Raw genomic sequence first — 23524 nt, forward strand, 5'->3', positions numbered from 1 at the left:
CACAGCCCTCACTTCAAGTCCTTCCTTGCTATATACAGCACTTTTTTGAGCATTTGTAAAGCTGAACGCTTAGTATTCACTCTTCTACTGAAGTTTTAAGTAGCTCTTCTCATTACACAACTTTCTACAGTAGGGCAGTCAACTGGGTGATGATGGCAAAATAGGACATCTTGTGTTTATAGCCAAAGAATTTATCAAATTCATTCCAATGGGAAGTTGGAAGAATGTCACACATTAAGCCTGTTTTTATTTTTATTACATGCAAAGTTATAAAGGAGTGGGAAGAAAACCTACAGATTTAAATCTTTAGATAAAATATTCCTTAAATTCATATTCCCCTGAAAGGTAATAATTACCCATGTAAACATCTCAATAATCCCAACAACTTCAGAGAAGGAAAACCTTATTAAATTTTACTTTTAAGCAGCTTTACGCTAAGTAGAATACATCCATCTTATAAATGCTATCTTATAGAAAAAGACAACTCTAAGGCCTCTAGCCTGGACAAACTATTTTTCCCCTCTTTCCAACACATACTTGCATACATGTTTACACGTCTCATCAGCATTCTCTATTAAGAGAAATGCCAGGTCCTGCATGCAGAGGTTCTGCCACTTCAAGCACTCCAAAGGGAGGAATGAGCACAGCATTACTGTCATCTTCAGTGTCCCCTTGGCAGCTACAATCCACAAAGGACTGTGTCCATCATTAAGGCAGCCTAACATCCATGAAGAAAAGTCTAAAATATTGTCCTATGTCTTCCTGTCTACATAAAAAGCTGCCTCATACTCACCACCCCGCATGTCTCTCAGCCAGTCCAGAGAGGCCATTTGTTTTCCCACTCCTTTTTAGACAGTGAATCTTAAAACACTCTCTTGTTAATGTATAACTCTTTTACTTCACATTGAAAGATAATTCTGTTCAGATAATCTCACAATAAATTTACTTGGATCTTTTTTCTTTTCAGGAGTTTTCTCATAAAAAAACCCCTAATGGAGGGAAGGGGAAGCAATGGAGCACTTCTCCTCTCCCAAGCAAAAGCCAAGCAAAAAGAACATGCACTCAATTTTCTTAACCCCATGTGTAAATCAGCGACTCTCATAACCAGTTTGTTTCTCTGAGTTTTCCACATTTGGGAAGAACTGATCTCTCCAGAACAACCTAAATGAAAAAAAGTCATGGACAAGCAAGCAGGTAAGAAGAAAAATCACTCCAGGCATAAAAAGTCCATGTTTTTACTGTCTCTTAAATAGAACAGAGATAAACTTGCAAGCAGCATCATCTTCCAAAACAGAAGCCATAGAAAATATTTTACCTTTTATAAGATGAGATTGTTTCCAACTGAAGTTGCATAACTTAGTGAAGCCCAAACTTCACAGGCTATGTGCAGTACACATAAGCCTGTTTACAGTGCAAATAAACCATAAATTATGCAATAAAGGGCACTGTATAATAATAGATAATTGAGATATTTTGCAAAAAATTCAGTAAAGTATTCCATGAAGCATTCCACAGGATCTTCTTTTAAAAAGGGGAAGAGATAATAGGATTTTGTGTTGCTATCAATATTAAAAAACCCAACCCATAATCCAGCATTTGGCAAATCCACATTTTTCAATGTATTTTATTTCAAGAAAACACTAAGTGGCATGCCCTTAGGGATGAGAAAAAATATATCCAATGACATGCAGGCTAGTATAGAAGCTGTGGATCAGAGGTATCTGATCTGTGATTGGGTCACAACCCCAATCCAGAGCATCACACATCAGGGTCAGGACAGTCGGTTTCCTCTGACTAGGATTACACTGAGTTCAGTCACAATGGGAGGATACATCACACTGTGACTGAACCAGCAAAGTTGCTTCCAGTTTTATATACTAATGGGGAACAAACTTGAACTATCAATCTAGTAAAGTACTAAGCATTCCTGCAGAAGTCCCAAAAATGCACAGAGAGCGCAAACCCCTAATTTTTTTCTTTTGAAACCTAAATATGCACTAGAACTCCTATTCAATAATTTTTCATATGAAGGTATACAAAAACATCTCAGTTACATTTTTTGAAGCTGAAAGTTATGGGTTAGATTCTGAGTTTATCAAACAGGCTGGGGTTTTGTTTTTGCTTGGTTTGGTTTTTTTTTTGGGAGGGGGAGGGGTTTTTTTTTGTTTGTTTTTTATTTTTGTCATTGACTTACCAACTCTGGACAAATAGGAACACTGTGGTCTATAAAAAGGAAGTAACCTCTGCAAAGGCCCTTTGATTGAGACCTCATAAGAGATCTCCTTCAGCCAAGACGCTCCCTCCAGAGGCAGAAAATACCTTGGACCTCAACTTGACCTTGGCTCACCATTGCTCCCTGGCCGATCTGAGGAGCAACAAAAAGCCTCACAGTAGGCTGGGCACTTTTATTGCTTCACTGATAAATGCAGTGAGGTTGTGACTAGATGATCTTTAAGGTCCCTTCCAACCCTTTAACATCCTGTGATTTGGTGATCTTGGAAAATCTATCACAAAAAACTTGGCCTGAAACCCCATGTCCAAGAAGGAAGAGGAGTAAATAAAGGAGAAGACAGTAAAGCAGTTTTTGCACTCAAATCATGCTCACTAACACTGAAAGGTGCTGCTGAAGTTCAACAGACTGGACTGGTAACTTGAGCCAGAATTTACTTGAAGCATTAACAATCAGCATTTAAAGATACTTTTCTCTAATTAGACAGAGATTTTCTTTATTTTAGCAAAGAGGCTATAATTTTGGCTTATGACAACTCCAGAGTTTCAGCTCTGCTTTAGCTAAAGATATCTAACGTACAAACACCTGAGTTTAGTGTCATTGAGAAGGTCTTTGTCTGGTATCTAACCTACAATTCCACTTTTTGTTCTTGGGAAAGCAGGAAATAAAAAACATCACTGTCATCACTCATATCTGTCTACTCCATTTTCACCTTTTTTTTTTAAAGTGAAAATAAACTAATTAATCACTTAGCAAGGTGAAGGCGGATTAAAAATTCAAATATGGCTAGCATGAAGTAAGTGACCACAACTCCCCTGAAGGGAACAATTTGATTTGGGAGACCTGGCTTGATCTCCTCTAACCACCTCCTTTTTTTTTGCCTACATAGTCAACAGAACTTCCATGTCCAGAACCATCCTGGACATAAAAGTAATGTTGGCCCAATGCAAGGCATTACACACCAACCAATACTACTGGAACACAAACAGATTCCCTTTCTCATGACTGCACAAAAGAAAGCTTCAAAAGTCCTGGAGCACAAAATTAATTTGCTCAATTTTCCCCTAAAGTAGAAAATGAGAGAGGACTGAGGACAAGACATCTGCCAGAAACACATAGGGGGCTTTCAGTAGATAAGCATCTGTCCACATCTTTCATCCACTGTACTTGTGTGCCATGAGCCCCTATTTTTTACAAAGCAGTATTTAAGTTTCAAATAGTATAATCCACTTTATTAAATCTTATGAATACACTACAGATAAGACACTTTTATCAATACTGGTATTTTATTTTTGTTTCAACTGTCTTTCAGTGCTCTGCACTGCTTTTTAAGCACAAATGTTTTTAGAGGGGAACTTTATTTCATGTCTCAAACATGCTTCTAGTTAGAAGGGAGCCACTGTCCAAGTGATCAGCTAGCAAACCCTGCTGTTTAATGAGGAAGAATGAGCTAGTTGGAACATACACTGCCTTCAGGCACCAACACCTGTGAAACATGTTCAAAAGTCTGCATTTCCTGACAATTTTATTTAATCTACTCTCTCAGAATTTCGGAGCTCAATTGTTTAAATGAGTATCCCCAGTCTTCTGTTATTGGATTAAAAAAGGAGATGAGAAAAGTAACTCTCAAGATTTGTTTCTAAAAATTTGAGAAACTGAATTTAGTAAACAAGTGTGTGAGGAGTTGTAACATAACAGAAAAAGAATTTGGAATACCAAACATTAGAGATGTAAAGACCAGAGCCCTAGAAATAAGAGTAATTCATACATAACCAACAGTTATTTCAGCATTTCACTCTAAGGATTTGTAAAAGGAAAAAGTAGCACCATAAAACTTGAAATATTATTAAGGATGTTACACTATCTTTCAGAAGATGAGGAAGCAGACAGTATTCAAGCAACATGCAATATTGCATTTCTTCAGCTAAGGTATATAACAATTCCTCAGTTAAAGCAATTCAACTGTACATATAAAGTGTTAAGGTGGTTAGGAAAATGTAATTTTCTATACTTTCTATAGCTAATCTAACTCTAAATATAAACACTACAAAGAACCATTTACTACATGAAATCCTAGTTTACTCTACTGACATTGGCTGAATGCTTGTTACACCTGTAAAACAAATCAGGAAGTCAAAACAGTTCAGTGTCTTTAAATTATTTTAACCCTACATACCTTTATAGTCTTAGTTTGTAGTCTCAATCCATTTAGGGTATTGATAGCTTTTTCGGCATCCTTGGGGTCAACGTAGTTCACAAAACCATAACCCAAGCTCTGTCCTGATTAAAAACATAAAAGTGTTTTACATCATTAGTACTGCAGTGCCACAAAATGAATAGCTAATTACTTATAACCTACAGACACACACTGAGCAAATATTGCTTATATTGAAGAACACCTCCCACTCCAAAGGGTCACAACATCTAATTTTTCCACTAACACTGGTAGATTTCAAGTACCTACCTCTGTTGTTGTGATCAACATAGAAATTACTACATTCAAGTTTAATGCAAGACTTAAAAACTGATATGCCTACTGAACCTACTAAGAGTAGGTTCAGAAGTGTATTATGATCTGTTTGACACTAGAGGATGTGCAGAAGCATCAAGTTTAAAGTGACATCAGGAATCCACTACTTACTCTTAAACCTTTTTATTGAACAGAAGAAGTATAGTGGCAAAATTCTGGACTACTGCTTGAAAATGAAGTACATTTGAAAGTCACTCAATGTCAGAATTTGAGCCAAATAAGAAGCCAAAAAAATTTACAGATGTTACTCATATACTACATAGAGCCTTTCAGTAACAAGGAGTTTAAAGGCTCATTTTGTTCCAACATTCAAAACAAAAGGTACAAGTATCTGATCAAGAACTAAATATCAGCTAAAGGTCCAGTATTATTTTCAGGGTTTTTTAGTGCTGGAAATTCAGATGACAGATGGACATAAAGCATTTTTCATTAGTTCTTATCTCTAAACAACAGCCCCTTTTCTAATCATTACTTTTGCCTAAGCACTTACTAAACACTTGACTTTAGCAGTAGTCCTCTTTTGACAACTTCAAAACCTACAGTACACTATCCCTAACTAGCATCCTACTTTAGAAGTACTTTCAGTGCATAAGAATGCAATCAGGTGGAAAATTTTAACATAATGAAAAGATATACTTAGCAAGAATACTATCCTTTATTAGCATAAATCTTCCCATACACTCTTCCCAAACACTCCCATACTCTGAGGTGGTTTTGTTTGTTGGTTTGAGATTTGTGGGTTTAAGACACCAAAACAAGATAAAATAAATTGTCAACAAGCCATAGGGAGCATCCAACATATCAAATTCACAAAAGGCTAGTTAGAATGATTAGCTTGGGTACAAAACATTACATAAAGTACAAATGTCATATTCATTCATTGTCCAAAAAAGATATAATGGAATTCATGCTTTATCAAATTCTTGTATGGTATCTATACAGTATGCATTTAAAAGTATGAAATGCAAAAAAACAGCAGGAAATTTTGCATTTAATTAAATACCATAAGTGCGTTTACTAACTAGTCATTAGTTAGTAATGCCATCACTGGCATTTACAATTTTGCACCTATTATGCCTACCATGGCACCAAAGGTCAGAGGACACCACCTTCCTACTCCCTAAAGCTACTTGCATTCTCATATCTCCTCCTCAAAGCACCTCAGGCAAACAAATTGTCTAGAGGGATCTGTGAACAGGTTAATACACGCATTAACAGAGAATCCAACCCCCAACAAGACAGAAGACTGAGCACCTGCTCTAGAGAACCCTGCTCTGAGCAGGAGGTTAGACTCCATGATCTTCATGCCTTTAGCCTCAGCAGTTTGTCATGTTTCTGTAACAAACCATATGGAAACACACAAAAGCATTTCTCCATTCATTTACAGCTCTGCCTAGATACTGCTACATTTCTAATCCTAGAAGCCTTTTTACTCATTAGTTTGATTACAGTAGAGCAATTTCTGTACCTGTCACCTCCATCACTCCCACTGTGTCGGCACTGTCTGCAGAAACTCTTTCCAACAGCATCTCCGAAAGAGAGGAATCTTTCTTTTTGTGCATTCATTTTATGTGATGTGTTATCTACTAATACAGAAATGCTGATTTCAGGTAATTTGTTATTAATCTCCTGAGGAGCCCTCTTAAATGACAACCTTAAAAGATGTTAAAGTGTCAAAGAAAGGTATTTCATACAGGATGTTCTCAATACAACAATTCCAGATCTAACAGAAAAAGATGGGAAAAATTATTTCTCCTATCCCTCTCTGCTGATGTGTTCTGCTTTTCATATAAAAAACACCCAAACTGCTACAGACAAAGAGCTTACCCAGCTGTTACAAAGGATTCAATTCATGACCATTCTTTTGGAGACATTCTATTAGTTGGACTTGATAAATACTAGGACACTAACCTTGGAAAGTGCACCAAAAAACACAGTAATTTATTCAGAACAAGTCTGAAATATTTCATGAAGTTTTATTCTATGATTTTACAATTAAAGAAAAGCTTTCACTGTGAGAGTGGTAGAACACTGAAACAGACAACCTGAGGGGCTGTAAGTCTCCATTCCTGGAGATACTCAAGAGCCTACATGGACATGGACCTGAGCAACTTGCTGAAGGAAAATCTGCTTGAGAAACAGGAAATGACTAGATTATCTCCAGAAGTTCTTTTCACCCTCAGTGAATCTGTAAATGGGATTCTATTTACTTCAGTTTTGTTTTACACAGGTTATCACCTAAAATTCAAAAGCGTTCTCTAAAATCCTCGTTTATTTAGAAAGGTTAAGAAAATGCAAAACTTAAACATTAAAATTTTGCCTGAAGATTAGTGGTTTAATTAGACATTAACAATAATTGAGAGTCAAAAACCACCATCTTCAACAGCACATAAGAAAGATAAATGCTGACTTTGAACAAGAAATGCAAATAATTGTAAATCAAACCTGATTTCTGGAATCAGTGTTTGAGAAACCACGTTTACATCTTCCTGCTTATATTAACCTCTTGTTAAGTGGTTTGTCAGTTCACAGACAGATGGCTGAGTTCCAGAAAATTCAAACAAGCATTAATAAAATGCAGTGGAAGCAGCTATTCCAAACACCCCATTGGATATCTCATTCCCAGCTATGTCTGACAGGTGGTGGGAAAATACAAAGTGGGTTACAAGGAAGAACTGCATTTCTAAGTGATAAGAACTTCAGTCCAAGCTTATTCAAGTACCACTATGGCTGCAACTACTAAAGAGAAGTTTCATCTTATTGTGGATTTCATCTAGAGAGATCACCACATCCACCATGCACAAATTTTACTCAAATAAAATTATAGGCAACTGGCCAGGGTAACTCAAACCAATTCTCCTTCTGTGCGTTTTTTTCCTCATTCCTCAATGTCCAAACATTTGCTTTCAAGATAAAATGAGGAGAGGCTAGATTTAAACCAAATCAGCCACCATTTAGGATGTTTTAGAGGAACTTCAGTATTTAATGAATGTTATAACTAGTTGTATCGCCTGAAGATAAGGACTGAACAATGACAAAACTGGACTCTTCCATCTGTACTTCTTCCACACCAAACTCCATTTGCCAAGACAGCAATGTCCTGCAGAACACACATTTGCTTAAAAAAAGATTATGTGTAAAAAGGTGACAGAACAAAGAAGGCAAATCTATAGCTATCCATAAGTTAAACAATCCCCAGACTTGAATGTGTATCAAAAAGCTGCTAGTCTCCTCCTAAGACAGGGTCAGCTCCACTAGGCTCTTGCCTTGGCTTTGTGTTTCCAATTTGTGATTCATGATGCTGTCTGAAAAAACTCTAACACCTCTCTAAGTCAGCTGTCCTGGTGCTCTGTCTGATACTATGTGTTTAGCTATTTTGAATAACCAGTTTTACTTTTTGAGGATCTTTGAAATTAAGGCCTACTCAGCCTGAACAGACAAGAGACTACCTGTATCATTTGTTCTTTATCTCATAACTCAGATCTACAAGTATTATTAAATTTAGATTATCCTAAATAAAGGAGTGCAAAGAGTTTCTTATTTAACTATCAGTTGACCTTAATCTCCTGGATAGTCGGTGTGGCTACTTCACAAACCTGCTTAAAGAGGTTTCTGTAAACTTCCTGCTAGATTTTATGCTTTCAACACCAAGAATATTAGACAACATGGTGCAGAAAAATCCCAACAGTTAGTTAAATGACTGGTAAAAGTCACCTGGTTAGGAAAAGTAAAAATGATTAAATGTTCTGAAAGGAATGAGGAAATAAATGGGGAAAAGCAGTCTGACTTGAATTTCCTTCAAAAAAAATCTGAAAAATCAAAAGCCACATCGTAGAAATAGTGCATCTCACAAGCCTGTAAGACAGCAAAGAAGTTAGAATAAAAGCTATGATTTGAAAATTCACATTAGAGGCTCACAATTATTACTAACATTTTATCTTTTATGTAGCAGACACTTACAACAAAGTCAAATTCAAGCACAAGTGGCAAAAAAATTTTCAGTTCGGCATTTCTTTGAACCTAGATATACTATATCCATTAGTGATTGACAAAGGTTCAGTCTTTGTGGCCTACAAGAAAAAGTGCAGAAAGCACTATGCTATTCAGTTTAATAGGGGAAACTGTTCAATTTTTATTGCACGTTTTTGAGCTTCATAAATATGACTTGATCAACATGTATGATGTCGCAAATTAAACAGTAATTAATTAGATAATGCCAAGTTGCTTTTCGGCACCATAGGCAATAGATGGAATGGCTTTTGAGAGGGGAAGGGCAAAAAGTTAACTTCAAACAATTTAATTCTAATCAGTCTAATCAGACTACTCAAGAGACTGATTGGACATTCAAGTGTACATCAGAAAAGCATAAATGAAGTAATTATCCCCATTAAAAAACAAGTAATGAACATACTAATTCAGTATTTAGGAAAGGAAAGCAGACAGACTTCACAAGCACCTATCACCAAAAGACCAAAAAAGTTTCAAATTGATATAACTAAATAGGAAATCATAGCTATGGTCACAGTGCTCCTGCATTTACTATTGTGCTTTGAAAGATGACTTTTTTAGCTTCAAAAATACACAGGCTAATTCACAATACTTATCAGAGAAGAAACACAAATGAACTAGTTGTATCTTACCCAAATTGTTTCATAAATATTTCCTATAAACTCTAAATAATGCATGCAGCTGTAAAAGCCCAAAGAAAATCCTCTGCTTCAAAACAAATAGATGCTATCCAGAGAGAAAAGAGGTCGTGTAAAGTAGATGTGATAGAGGTGACATTTATCCATTTTTAATGTTTTGCATTTAAAGGTAGCAGCAACATTCCTTAAAGCGGGATAGGACCCTCTCTGAAAGCTAAAGAATTAAATCTGGCCAGGGATGCCAAAGCAAACAAGAAAAGCATCTACACAGAAAGTTGGCGAAAGAAAACATTAGGAAAAATGTCGGTCCTCTCTAGAACAGGAAGATGACCTGGTTATCAGGGATATAAAAAAGTCTGAGGGATACTGAACAACTTTTCTTTCCTCAGTCTTCACCAGCAAGTGCTCCAGCCACGTTGCCTAAGTTGTAGAAGCAAAGAAGGGACTGGGACAATGAAGAATCACCTACTGTACAAATGCATCAGGCTCAAAACCATCTAAGGAACCTGAAGGTGCACAAGTCTATAAGACCTGGTCAGATACATCCATGGGTTTCCTAAGGGAACCAGCAAAGGAAATAGCTAAACCACTATCCATCAGATTTAAGAAGCTGCGTCAGTCTGATGAAGTTCCTCTGGGCATGAAATCATGTAGCAGATCCGCCAATTATAGTAAGACACAAGGAAAACAGAGAGGTGACAACAGCCAGCATGGTTTCACTAAGGGCAAACTGCCAGACAAACTTGGTGACCTCCTACAATAGGGCTGAAGTGTTGGTGGGTGAGGGAAGAGTTACTGATGTCATCTACCCACAGTTACTCAAAGCATTTGATACTGTCCCACACAACATTCTTGTCTGTAAGCTGGAGAAACAAGGACTCCGTGGTGGCTGAGGAACTGGCTGAATGTTCACAGACAAAGAGCTGCAGTCAATGTCTCAATGCCCAAGTGGACACCAAGGACAAGCAGCAGGTAATATTCTATGGGGCCACTGCTGGGACTGTCTCTGTTTCACTCTGTCACCAACATGGACAATGAGATCAAGGGCGCCCTCAGCAAGTTTGCTGACAACACTGAGCTGCATGGCACCATCGATACACCCGAGGGAAGGGATGCCATCCAGAGGGATCTGGACAGCTTGAAAGGTGCGTGCATCTGTGATGATCTCATGAAGCTCAACAAGGCCAAGTGCAAGGTCCTGAACCTGGGTTTGGGGAAATCCCAAGGACAAACGCAGGGTATGCAGAGAATGGAGTAGGTATAGGCCTGCTGAAGAGGACATGGGGGCTCTGGAGGATGAGAGGCTGGACATGACTCAGCCATGAGCACTCACAGCCCAGAAAGGCACACATGTCCTGGGCTGTATCTAAAGCAGTGTGGCCAGCAGAGCAGGGAGAGGATTCTGCAGAACCTCTCCTGTGAGGAAGATCTAAAAAAACTGGGTTTGCTCTCCCTGGAGAAGAGAAGGTTCTGGAGAGATCTTACAGCACCTTCCAGTACCTAAAAGGAGCCTAAAAGAGAGCTGGAAAGTAACTTTTGCAAGGGCATGTAGTGATAGGACAAGGGGGAATGACTTTAAACTGGAGGAGGGAAGATTTAGATCAGGTGTCAGAAAGAAATGCTTTACTCTGAGTACAGTGAGACACTGGAACAGGTTGCCCAGAAAAACTGTGATGCCCCATCCTGAGATAAGTGCAAGAACAGTCTGGATGGGGCTTTGAATAACTTATTCTACGGGAAAGTGTCCATGTCTAAGATCATCCCTGTTTGATGATCTTTCATGTTCTCTTCAAAACCAAACTATTTTATGTTTCTAAGAGTTCAGTTATCTCAACTGCTAATTTTGCATGAAAGTGTTCAATAACTATATGATATACATTAAAAGACTTGAAAGGTTGATGAATACAACTTTTAACCTAAAAGTAGTTAAATAAGCCTTTTCAAGAGAGGTGGAGTCCCTCACAAATACACAGTGAACTTAAATACTGCCTTTTCAGTAGTCCTGCAACATTTTATAGCTCCTGAGAAGAATGGATATTGCTGTCTGCCTAACACCAGCTGATTAGTACAGTAGTTCTAGTTCATGACTGATTAAAGCATCTTGGTATTCTACTAGGTCTTCTCTGAAGTTTTTTTGGGCACAAATTTCAATAGGTTTGACCCTAGACATTTCTGGACTATATAAAGCCTGGTTCTGATGTTTCCTGCTGTCTAGCTATCTACTAGACCTGTGTTCTCATAACTTCCCTCTCTAAATAGCTGCTGCTGAAAGATCATTTTCCTGCATGCATATCTGAGAAGCTTGTCTTCCCTGACAGAATCTAGAGCCAGTGCTGTAGAACTTCTTTGCTTGAGCACGCAGCTGGTACCCTTTTTCCCCCAACATTGCTCTACTAGTATACAATGGTATCATTACCAGATAACTAGCAGGTGCTGAAAGGGGAGCTATTTCAGCACTAGAAGAGCTTCCACTGCTGCATTTCTTCCCACAGTCAACCATTTGCATCATTTCAACACACACTATCTACTCACATGAACCAGAACAGCCTTTTGACAATGCAGCACGATTCTTCTGAAAATCTGGGACACCCACCACATGAGGGAGTCCTTGGCTGCTGTTTCCCATCATAGCTATGGAATGCCCAGTGAAAGGGCTGAGCAAGCTAGCTTTTGGAAGCAATTGTTGATTACATTACCAGAGTGCCCAGATAATCCTGCATCTTAACTGGAATTCTTAAACGTTCCTGTAGTGTCTGAAGGTCAAACAAAACAAATAATTAACAGTATCAGATAATAATTTTTTCCACAAAAAACAGAGTCATGACAAATTCTACAATCAGTCAAGCTCTCAAAACCTCTTCAGAATGTACTGATCAAATAAGACTAAATGAGTTCTATGAAATGTACGGTTTCATTTTATGGAGCAAGAAGAGCTCTCATTGTCAGGTAAAAGTAATGTAAGAAAAGCAGTCCCTAATTGAATTCACTAATTGATATGCCTATTGGAATTCCATCCCAATAGGCATATCAAACAATAAAGAAAAAAACAACAAAAAAATCCCAAAATGTTTACAACCTCATTAATAATACATTTTAAAATTAGTACACAACACCTTTTATACCATTATAAGGTATAAAACAAATTTCAAGGTCTAATACCAAAATTAATCACAGACTAATCATACTCTGGAAAATTAGAAGTCTGAATAGCAAATAACACATTCATATATTTCCACAGGACAACCAGAAATTATTGATAAGCATACATTAAAAAAATTGGATTTTTCTACAATAGTCACCATACCATCATTTCAGACATGTAAGGCTATTTCAACTTCTGCAAAAATGATCTTATTGCAAAAGACTAAGTTATAGGAATATAACCAGTAAGAACTTCAATATCACGGAAGAAATCACAGGTAAAAAGACCTGTCTTGAAAAAAACCCCAAATGCGACATACTATTTGCATCAATATCACAGTGAAGAACAAAACAGAGGTTAATAAAGGAACTAAAATTCATTGTCTACAATGAATTTCTCCAGAAACAGAACTCATAGGAACTCCAGAAGAGTGAGGATCTTATTTCTTTTTTTAATTTAACTTCAGCTACACACACCACCTTCAGTGTTTAACTCCTCCAAAAACTGTCATCCAGACCTTGACTGAAAGAGAATAGTCCATTTTCTAATGAACAGTAGTGTATTTTCTGCTTCCAGCCTGTAAGTCGTCCTTTTACAAGCAGTGCTTTCAATAAACTACACTGTATTTAAAGCCACAAACTTCTGTCTCAGTGTATGAAGTTAACTGGCAAAGATCCACTAAACCAGTGCAAGAAAAAGCCAGCTTCATATTTTTGTAATCAGGACTGAGTCAAGTTCACAGATACTTGGCATTAGGTTTTATTCTGCCTTTCATCACTCCGAAGGTTGTCTGCACTGGTGGAAGAACGCTGTTAAAAGAAACATCTCTGACAACATATGAAGACCATATATGAATCTGTTATTAGAATTCATCTCAGATAATTTTTGCAAGTCTCCTAAAATTTCAGAGTGAAGATATGTTCCATGATCAATACACAAAAGTGGCACTACAGAAAATCCACAGGTTTATGGATTTTCTTTATGGATCAACCTAAAAGCTGCAAGTAGCAGCTATGTAGTCCTGAAAGCAAGCAAGTGTGGCCACGGAAAAGACAATACTACTAGACTCCAGCCAACTTCAGAAGCATGAAAAGCTTAACCGAGTTTTAGAGAGTAAAAACAGAGTACAAAACATTCAACCCTTTTTTCTGTGTGGATTTGCAATTTAAGACATCAGAATGCTCTACAATGTGCCAGAGGGATCCTGCAGAGTGACAACCCCACAGAGGACTTGTGAGCCAAGACAAGGCATCATTCAGTTGGTACCAGCTCTTTAACAAAAAAGTTGCCTCATCTTCCTAAGTCACTACTGTCATCTGTGATTAATGCCACAGAGACTACCACAGTATTATCTTGACACTGAATAAGGCTAGGAGCACACACTCACAATACACAACTCAATTAAGTGCAGCACTGTATCTGAAACTCCCTACATGGCTGTGGTCTAACAAGAAGGGCTAAATGCCTAAGTAGAGGATACCATCAAACTTTTTATTTACTCAATGTAAGTTACTGTTCAAGTTTCAAACTATATTTTACTTTGCACTAAGGCTTGAACTGAATTTTAAAAGCAGCTTAGCAAAATAAGGGAACCTGCATAAACTGTTGAGCAATCCCTAATTTAATTTCAGTTTGCTTATAGTTCCAGCAGATGGATTCTATTTACTGAAAACATTTACTCATACATCACTGAGCAGGTGAGGCTGGGAAGCTTGTAAGAAAACACCTGTAAACTATGATCACTACTAGATTTCAGTATTTGATACTTCAATGCCTTTCTCCCAAACCATTTCTCAGCTATTGATCTAAATCTGGAATAATGATGGTTGAAGAATGAATGAAAAGGATCAAACACTGATCAACATATTTGACACACAACAAGTAGATTGTGTCTAATCTCAGCCAAGTTCAACTCCTTATTAATTTGGTGCCATCCTTCTGCATTATAGCTTATGGTTCTTCACATGTGAGGAACATCATCATCTGGTACTTCATCAACTTAAGCCTGTTGTTACTGGATGCAAAAGTGATGGCGCAGCTCTGGTTCTTCCCTGCAGCACAAGGAGAAAGTTCATGCTGGGCGGGTACCATGGATGCTAAGCATTGCCCAATGAAAGATGTTCAGCAAGCCAGAAGAGACATCAGCTGAAGGTTATTAACAGAGATCCACCATGTCCAAATAGAAAATCTCAATGTCAGAAAGTGTGGTTGAAAGCAGGAACTGCATGGAAAGGTGCATGCTGTTGCACAGGCAAAAGAAATCCTTATGGATACTACAGAAGGAGGAACACTTGAGAATCATGCCCATTATTGCCTTGGGTTCAAATATAACAAAAAATATGACAGCCAAAACCTACTTCAAATAATGAAGACTGAAGACACCCAGACCTTCTTACAAACTAGCCTGTCATATTACAAGAAGATCCTTACCACTCCAAGGTAAAAGAATACCATGGAATTTGCCAAACCAAATACTTTTCTGAAAGCTAGCTATACCCTTTAATTTATACCACTATTAATACTAACATGTTCCAGGCAACTCAGTTTTGTCTTTTGCAGTCAATTTACTCCTTGTCAGGAACATAGCCAGCAGTGCTAAATATTCTGTCTTACTGTATCCACCTAGTCACTGTAAATAAGCAAGTGGATGTAAAGCACTTTGTTCTACTCCTGGGGTTTCAAAATCTGTGGTAATGTGCTCACCCAAGTAAAAATATGGCATGACACTTTGTTGTGGTTTAAACCCAGCTGGCAACTAAGAACACACAGCCACAACTAACAACACTTCCCCTCACATCCTGGTCAAAAAGGGGAGAAGAATTTCAAAAAAAGCTCGCCAGTGAAGACCAGTTTAGTAATTTAAACAAAATAACTAATCATAACCACTAATAGAAGGAAATAAGAAAGGAGAGAAACCCTGAGGAAAACAAGTGATAGACAAAAAAACTGCTCATCATCATCCACTGATTTATACTAAATCCTATCCTTGAACTGTGAGCACCCATTTCAAGTAACTCCCCCAGTTTATAATTTGGGCATGGTTCCATTTGGAGGTTCCATGGAGTGGAATATACATCGTTGGCCAGTTCAGGTCCCTGAAATGTCAATGCTCCCACACCTGCTCTCTGGCAGAGCACAAAACAGTGAACAGTCTTTAATTCAGGGTAAACACTGCTCAGCAACAGCCAAACCATCAGTGTGTTATCAACATTATTTTCATACTGATTCCAAAGCACAGCTCTCTACCTACTGCTGAGAATAAAGGAACTCTCTCTCTCACCCAAAATCAGGACACACCTGAATTTGAATTCTTTTCCCAAACTTCACAAAAATACTTACTACCTTGGAACGGTTGTTTTGTTTTGGTTTTTTGTCCAGGTTTTTACCTACTACTTAATCTCAGAATTTTGAAAGTCATCCTGAAATGTGCCATGATCCTAAGTTTGAAAAATATTTCCCCGCTCTAGGGAACTTTTTCCTAGGTTAACTACCGATGTTACTTTAAATCACATGCTTGGGTTTTGGATTTTTTCTGGCTTTTAGTGATGAAGGAAAACCTGTAGAAAAATGATAATTTGTCCTCAAAACAATTTCTTTCCCTAGTGGAAGTCTTAACTGTCAACTCAAAAAATATGTGCTTGAAAGTATGTCCAAGGGGAGCATATTTTTTTCAATTTTAATAGCTGTAATTAACAAACAAGAACAACTGCTAATCTGCAATACTAAATAGTTGGAAAAAGCCATTTCTTCTTGCAGTTGCTAAATGAACATAGGAAAAAAATACACTGAGAAAAGCTGAAGTTTTTGTTATTTGAATCTGAACTATGTCTCCACAGCAATTAATTCTTACATGAACAGAGAGAATTTCTTCCATAAGTAAGCATGGCTTTTTTAGTTTAGAAGCTGGGGGGGAAGAGAGGGGAGCCTAAATAATCAATGCATCTTACTATAGATGCAAGACTTCATAACCATTGTGCAGCTGCAAGTGCATTTCAAAAAGGGCTTTGGTTTAATATGCACAAAGCTACCACAAAGACTATGAAAAAAAACTCCTCTACAACAGATCCAGAAACTCAGAAGACAGGAAAGAATTCACATTACAAACCCTCTTCTATTTTAGTAAATGCTGCTAAATGCTTGAAATAAGCAGAGGTAAAAGACAAAGTAATTGCAGCAACTGGCAAATAGCACAGAAATTTTGAAGATACTATGGCTGTGTCCTTGATAACTGTGGGAATTAGTAGATTTACAAAAAAAATTAAAGGAATCCTAAAATGAAATACAATATCTCAGCGCTCTCAGTTATTTTCTCTTTACTGTGGATTAAAGTATTAGGTCACTAAAACCACAGGCTTGTATAGTTTTCCTCTGTGGCATTCTACAGCTTTCTATTTCCACTCTGACATGACATACTGCAGGAAGAAAAATTCTACAGAGAATAATATAATAAGCCCTCTTCTGCAGTTGTACACAGAAAACCACAATGGCAGTCTGGCAAATTTTCACAGCAAGAGCTGCCAGTTGAAGTACGATGATAAAAGAAAATCAAATGCAGATATACATATATTTTATAGAAAATAAACACATGCAGCTACAAAGTTTCTTGCATGAATTTTAAAGTCTTGCTTCTGTAACACAATACACTATCTGCTTCAATACATAATGGACCAACCATGAACCTGTTGGAACCATTTGCAGCTTGAAGTCTTATTACTTGCCACTCAGCTTGTGGAGGCTGAGAGGAAGTATCTACTTTCTGTAGGATATCCAAGTCCCTAAAATGACATCCTTGGAGTGAAAGAGCTTCAGGGTGTGCAGACCACTTACATCACTACCCAAACTGAGGCAGACATCACTGAAACAAATACCTTCATTATTATAAATACTCTGCTCTAATCTTACAGCACAGTCACCCTAAAAAGCAGTTACGCTGTAAGAACTTCAAGTTACGAGAGGTCTCTCTCACACACCAGCTCCCACTAGAATCAACATTTATCCAAACAGCTGGCCCAGGATCACTAAGATGTAACAGCAACATATACCTACATACAGGTACCAAAGAGTAAATAGTGTAAGATACATCAAACCAGCAGCCTGGGACTCCCAGGGTGGAAGCAAAGAACCCTACCTTAGCTAAAAGCACACAAGATAGCCCACATCACTATAGGACCAATGCCAGTTTGTATATCTCAGTGCTTTCATAGGCTTCTTGTAGATTATGGCAACCACTGACGAAAGTGAATGGTAATCTGTTTGCAGAAAAGTGCAAGATAATGTACATTGCAATTATCTCCATCAAAAAGCTCAGTGTTTGCTGAAAACAGAGTGACTTAGTGATCAGAAAGGTCCCTAATTATATTTAGTCATATAAAAAGAATTAAATTTTTAAAACATCAAGTTCTTGCTTATGCTTTATATCGAGATCAACACATTAATTCAAGTTAATATATGATGAATAATCATTTTAAAAACAGCTTGTTTCCACAAAGTTGGTGCTATGAGTGAACCCCTGGTAGGTTTAGTCAAACAGGTCTTTTCTACCTCTTTTACTTGTAAAAACAAAGCCTGTGAACTTCTGCAACGTCAAAACAGTACTGTGTCTGTGTAACAGTGAAAAGCCATATGAAAGTACGAAGACATTAAGTGCTATCCTGAGTAACACAAGCTGAAACAATTTCCTTCATCCTCACCTGTTTACATGACTCATTTCCAGGAGACACATGGAGTGCAATAAATTATGCCGTTTACTATGGAAAGGTACAGTAAATGCTGCTAAATACTTTATAGTAATATTAAATAGCCATCAGAATTATAAAACACCACAGAATTACCTGGGTTGAAAGAAACCCTGAAGACCATACAATTACATCCTCTCAGCAGATTTAAGATGTTAGCTGTGCTCTGGATCCAGACATAAAGCTGGTTTGAATCTTAACTCTTCCAGGATTATCCGTTCAGGATGGTACCTCAAGCACCCAAGCTGGCTAAGTAAGCCAATACTCTGCTGCTGCACTTTTCTCCAACAAGCACACAAAGTTCAAAATCATTTTATTAACTTTGTGCTATAACTCACCAAGTGAGTTAGGCCATATCAGAAATTTCATTTTAACATCAGCAGAGCTCAAAACATAAACTTGAAAATTTAAAAGATGATTTTATAATCAACCCTCCCTCGCCTCAGAAGATCTATACCTCAAGGTCTTGAGCAAGATGCTCCAGAGAGCACTTGGTCATGGCAGATAAATACATATAAATTAATATAAATAGAAATTTGCCTCCAATCCCATTTGGCTTCTATTCTTAATTTCACATTTTAGGCAAGTTTTGCACAACACATTCTACTGGCAAGATGCAGTTTTTCCAGGCAGCACCTTTTGTCCACAACCCTGCCTTAATCAGAAATAGTCAGGCTGACAGAAACTCACTCATCTCAGCACACCACCCAGCAGCAGCTAGCAAGCACCGGTGCATATCACAGACTCAGAACACCACAAAAGAGCAGGCAGCTTCAACTAGTTCTTCCTTTAGCTGCCAAATTACTCTACTCTTCAGCCAAGTGCACAAAACCCTGCAAAAACATCTGATGCATTAGAGTGATATAGGACTGCAAACACCAAACACACTGGGAGTAAAAGCTAACAAGGAAAAAGACCTGAGGAGTTTAACAAAGACAGCAAGCCTCTCTTGAAACATGATGACATTGTTGTGCTCTCATCATTCATGTGGTCCTCTCTGTCTCAGGCATTCATACTATATGAGCAAGTACCTGAAATTCCAGCTACTCATTGCCCTACCAGGCTCTTTTTTTTTTTTTTTTTTTTTGCCATGGGACTGCTTAAAACTTTCTACACTGTAAATAAAGTAACTTTGAACACTAAGCCCTTCCACAGATATGCCACACCATATCTTCCTGCTTCCTCAGGGACATAGAAAACCACCTACTTTGTAGGCAGAACCCACCAACTTTGCTTCCTACCTTATCTTCAAGGCAGTAGTAAGCCTCAAATTCAGAGCCTCAGATTAAAGCACAATCACATTTTTTCCCCATCTTCCTGTAAGGTTAGTTTAGATGCCCTAAAATTAGACTTCCATTAAGGGAAGTGAAAGATTTAGAGCTGGAGAGAAAACTAAGACTGCTCAGAGCAACAGTAACAAAAGACTTGAAAGGAACTGGCAGCCCAGGTTCGACTGAGATCATTTTCAAAGTCAGGAGTTTAAAATATGCAGTAGCACTGACTTAAGGTGCTGACATAAGGTTTCCCACAGCTCTGCCCTTGCCAGACACTAACATTTACAATGTTATGATAAAAGGAGTGAACACTACAGAGCTTAACAAGTTTCACATGTTCTAGATTCAAGCAGCCAGTCAGTTAACACACTTTGCATTGCTTCCACTGAGGACACAAATAGGTTTCCCTTGATTACCAAAAGACTGCTGTACAAGTCACAGCAAGTGTAAGAGCCATCACTAAGAGATCGATGTTTCAGCCATGCTCTGCTGAAACAGGCCACTTGCCACTCAGAAAAGAAAATTCTTTTCCAAGTCATGGCCTCAGCTGTTTTGGCTCTCTATAATTCAGCATTCTGACAAGCTTCTCCTCTGACCCTGCACTAGAGGAGGCTGAGTGCTCCATAACCAAGGATCTGGCAGAGCAGAGCCCTTCCCAATGCTGCGCTGACTGTATGCATACACATGGTCCTCACTGAGTTGTGACCAGTGTTACCACTGTGAACACAAGCTCTGTCTGACAGCATTATGTCCAGCTCTATGTATTTCTTTATTTCTATGACCAACTCAGAATCCTTTGCGTTTATTACCATGGTACTTCAATGAAGACTGAAAACACACATGAGAACTAAAACTCTCTGTACAAACTTTAATTGCAAAATATCGACACAGCTGCTTCAAGAATTTTATGGAAGTGTTCAACTTTCAGGCAGTTTTTCTAGAATTACAGTTCTAGACATCTCAATCATGTGCTGCTTTTTATGTCTTCACTTTGTACAACACAGGAATGAGAGAATACTTCGAAGTATCTGAGAAACTACTATCTTCAAGAGGACAAGATGAAATCTACAAAATTAAGCAAGATATCCTGTTAGCTTTAATCTTATGGAAACAGGTGTAAGAGACAGAAACATGATCCTTCCTCTACATGGATAGATGAGTATCCATCACAGTCCTGTAGACTAGACTACAGTACTCTGGATTGTATTCTAGACTGCAAAAGCCTAGACTGCCCATGAAATTTTTAAAGGGGTCACATAGACATGACTTGAAAATTTTACTCCCTGAGCCTATAATAGTGACCATAAAGAAACACCACCACAATGTGTCAGATAGCTGCCAGCCACAAGACAAACAGGTGCCCAGATTTTTTTGAAAAAGGTATGTAAGAGGAACAGACTTTCAACCAACATGTAAGCTCCACAGTGGCAGCTGGATCATGTGTGGAAAAAATGCCATGTAACAGTGATCAGCAGGATGTCCTAAAGTGGACTTACTCTTTATCTTCAAGCAGAGATGATAGAAGGCAGAAGCAATTGATGAAGTCTTCAAGTGCAGAGCACCTGTCTCCTTGTACTAAAGGTGAAAGTATTACCAGTTTCACAGCTCATACACAAGTCTATGAATGTGAAATACAGTCCCAGGATAGGCCTCTAAGCATATCTTGCCTCACTTTCTAGACAGAACAAGCATTTGCTAAACTGCAAATGAAATCGATATATAAGCATTATTGGTATTCAAACACAGCTAAAGAGACAAGAAATCCAGCCCTATTCATGAGCAGGTTCTCTTTTAAAGAAAAAATCTTGTGAATTTTATGAGCATATGATTATTTTAATAAGAGAACAGTATGGGAGCTTGGAAGCCAAGAAAACAAATACTTTCCCAAATTTAAGACATCTGAGTTAGCTGCTTTCTGAAATTAAGTAGTCTATGTTCCATGAGTTTCACTTTAGTTAATAATGCCACAAGCACAATGAAAACTGGGAGATTATTCCACAATGTGAAAATAAGGCATTAATCTTCCACATGTACAATTGAAATTGTACTGAAGACAGTGGGAGTTAAAAGAATGCAGGGGGTTTTTTTGTTGTTGTTGTGTTGTTTTTTTTTAAGGAGACTACAGTCACATTTTTACCTATGTTCAAGTTTCAGAAAAGTAGGTCTAAAAAATGTTTACCATACTATGATATCTCTTACTTTTTAAGTGCTAGCTATTACTGTTTCTTGTATTTTTTCAAAAGCTGCTAAATCCATCTATCTTGTGCAAGCAGAAAACTTTAAAGTGCTTGACCAGGGGCAGCTCCAGCAATTAAATTTCATCCCATTTTATCCTCTTCCCTAACACTTTGAATATTTTAGCTTATTTTTTGTAACCATACATGCTGAACATTTGATTACATAAAAGGCTATCAATATATGATAAATGTTACCTCTGCTGCCTTTAAATATGCAGAAGCACTTAAACCAAACTAAACAGCTATCTGAAGTGGCTAACTGGAATTCAGTTACATTGCTCTGTTGAGACCGGGGTCTCCCACCTATTGTACAAGCACTATTCACTTACACTTATTGTAGTTTTGCAATTTATATTGACGTACATCTGCATTAGTCAAAAGCACATAAGAGTTAACGCAGACTCTAAAATATCTAAGGCACAATGACTCATTCCTGACAGATTCTCTGGTTAGCAAGTGAAGATAAAGTGACGTTCATGACCCACTTATCAGATGCTGTTGTCAGTGGGATTCTTACATGAAGAGAGACTCTTGTTCAGCACCCTTTACAATCTTCAACACTACCAATGTTTAATTTATTTACCTTCAGTAAAGCAACAGAACAGCAATCAGCTATTTAAATTCTTACTGATAACACTTAAAATGGTTTTCTGACAATACAGAAAGCAGACTTCACTCCAGCTACTAATGTCACCCCAACAGACAGTTCTGCCCATGATGTGCATGCTTGGAGATGACTATCAGGAACCTTCACACATCAGCTTCCTCCCTTATTCACAAGAAAATCCCTAGCTAAAAATCAATAAAATAATCAGGACTTGGACTTCAAACTGCTCACATGAAATTAGTAAATGAACTCTAGGGTGCCTCCTTCCCTCAAACAGATTTTCCAGAGGAAAAAAAACGAGGAAGGCCTTCAAGTTCAACTCCTCTCAATCCTAAAGTGTGCAGACAGCTTCAAGGAAATGGGGCACTCTCACCTCTAGTGGGAGGTGTGCCTGACCACAGCAGGGAGGCTGGAATGAGGCGCTTATGAAGGTAACATCCAAATGAAACCATTCTGCTATTCTATGATAATGCAAGTGCACTTTAGTGTTAAAGATGTGATCACAGAGTGAGTACTAAACAATAGGGTGGGAGATAACTTGGTTTAAATTCACTGGATGCTAATGAGTATTTGGGTCAAGATGACAGTGGCTGGCCATGATCTCTCTGTATTTTAACACATGGCAGTGGCAACCCAGTGATCCTGGAAGGAGTAACTCTGACTCTCAGGACAGGACTCTGGATTCTAACTGGGCACAGCTGCAGAGATCACACTTCACACACGGCCCCACTGGATGCCCTTTGGGGCACACAAGTTGATCTCCGTCCCAGTGGTCTGTGGGCTATGGGCACTTCCTCCCTGCTGCTGCTCTTGCCCACCAGTGATAGTGGCCATGAAATGAAATGCATTCTTTGACATTGAGCTTGCAGGATGGTACCACTCCAAGCCAAGGATAGGACTGGATTGGCTCACATGTGTTCCCACCAAACTCCACTATGTTTGCAAACTAGCAGGCAGAGAATGGTGGGAGACACAAGCCATTACAGACCTCAGTGATACCATAACTGTAAAAGTGTATTTCAACTTCTATGCTATCCTAATCTTATTTAAAGATACTCACCAAGTAACTAGCACTCCTGACACTTCATTTAAGAAGGACAAAACAAAATATTACATTTTAACA

At 38.1% G+C, this 23524-nt stretch overlaps 1 protein-coding gene across 12 annotated transcripts in view; it reads right to left on the reverse strand.

Moving 5' to 3' along the window:
* Window positions 1-23524, reverse strand: part of ELAVL2 (ELAV like RNA binding protein 2) — an 88557-nt gene that overhangs the window by 17102 nt on the left and 47931 nt on the right. For all 12 annotated transcript variants that reach the window (XM_071424496.1, XM_071424493.1, XM_071424504.1 and 9 more), the window contains one exon: window positions 4407-4510. In XM_071424496.1, coding sequence (XP_071280597.1) covers window positions 4407-4510 — 104 coding nt within the window. The remainder of the gene's footprint in view (window positions 1-4406; window positions 4511-23524) is intronic.

The sequence above is a fragment of the Agelaius tricolor genome, unplaced genomic scaffold (genome assembly GCF_023055355.1).
Source record: "Agelaius tricolor isolate 1412-34295 unplaced genomic scaffold, bAgeTri1.0.p SCAF_4, whole genome shotgun sequence".
NCBI classification, from domain to species: domain Eukaryota; kingdom Metazoa; phylum Chordata; class Aves; order Passeriformes; family Icteridae; genus Agelaius; species Agelaius tricolor.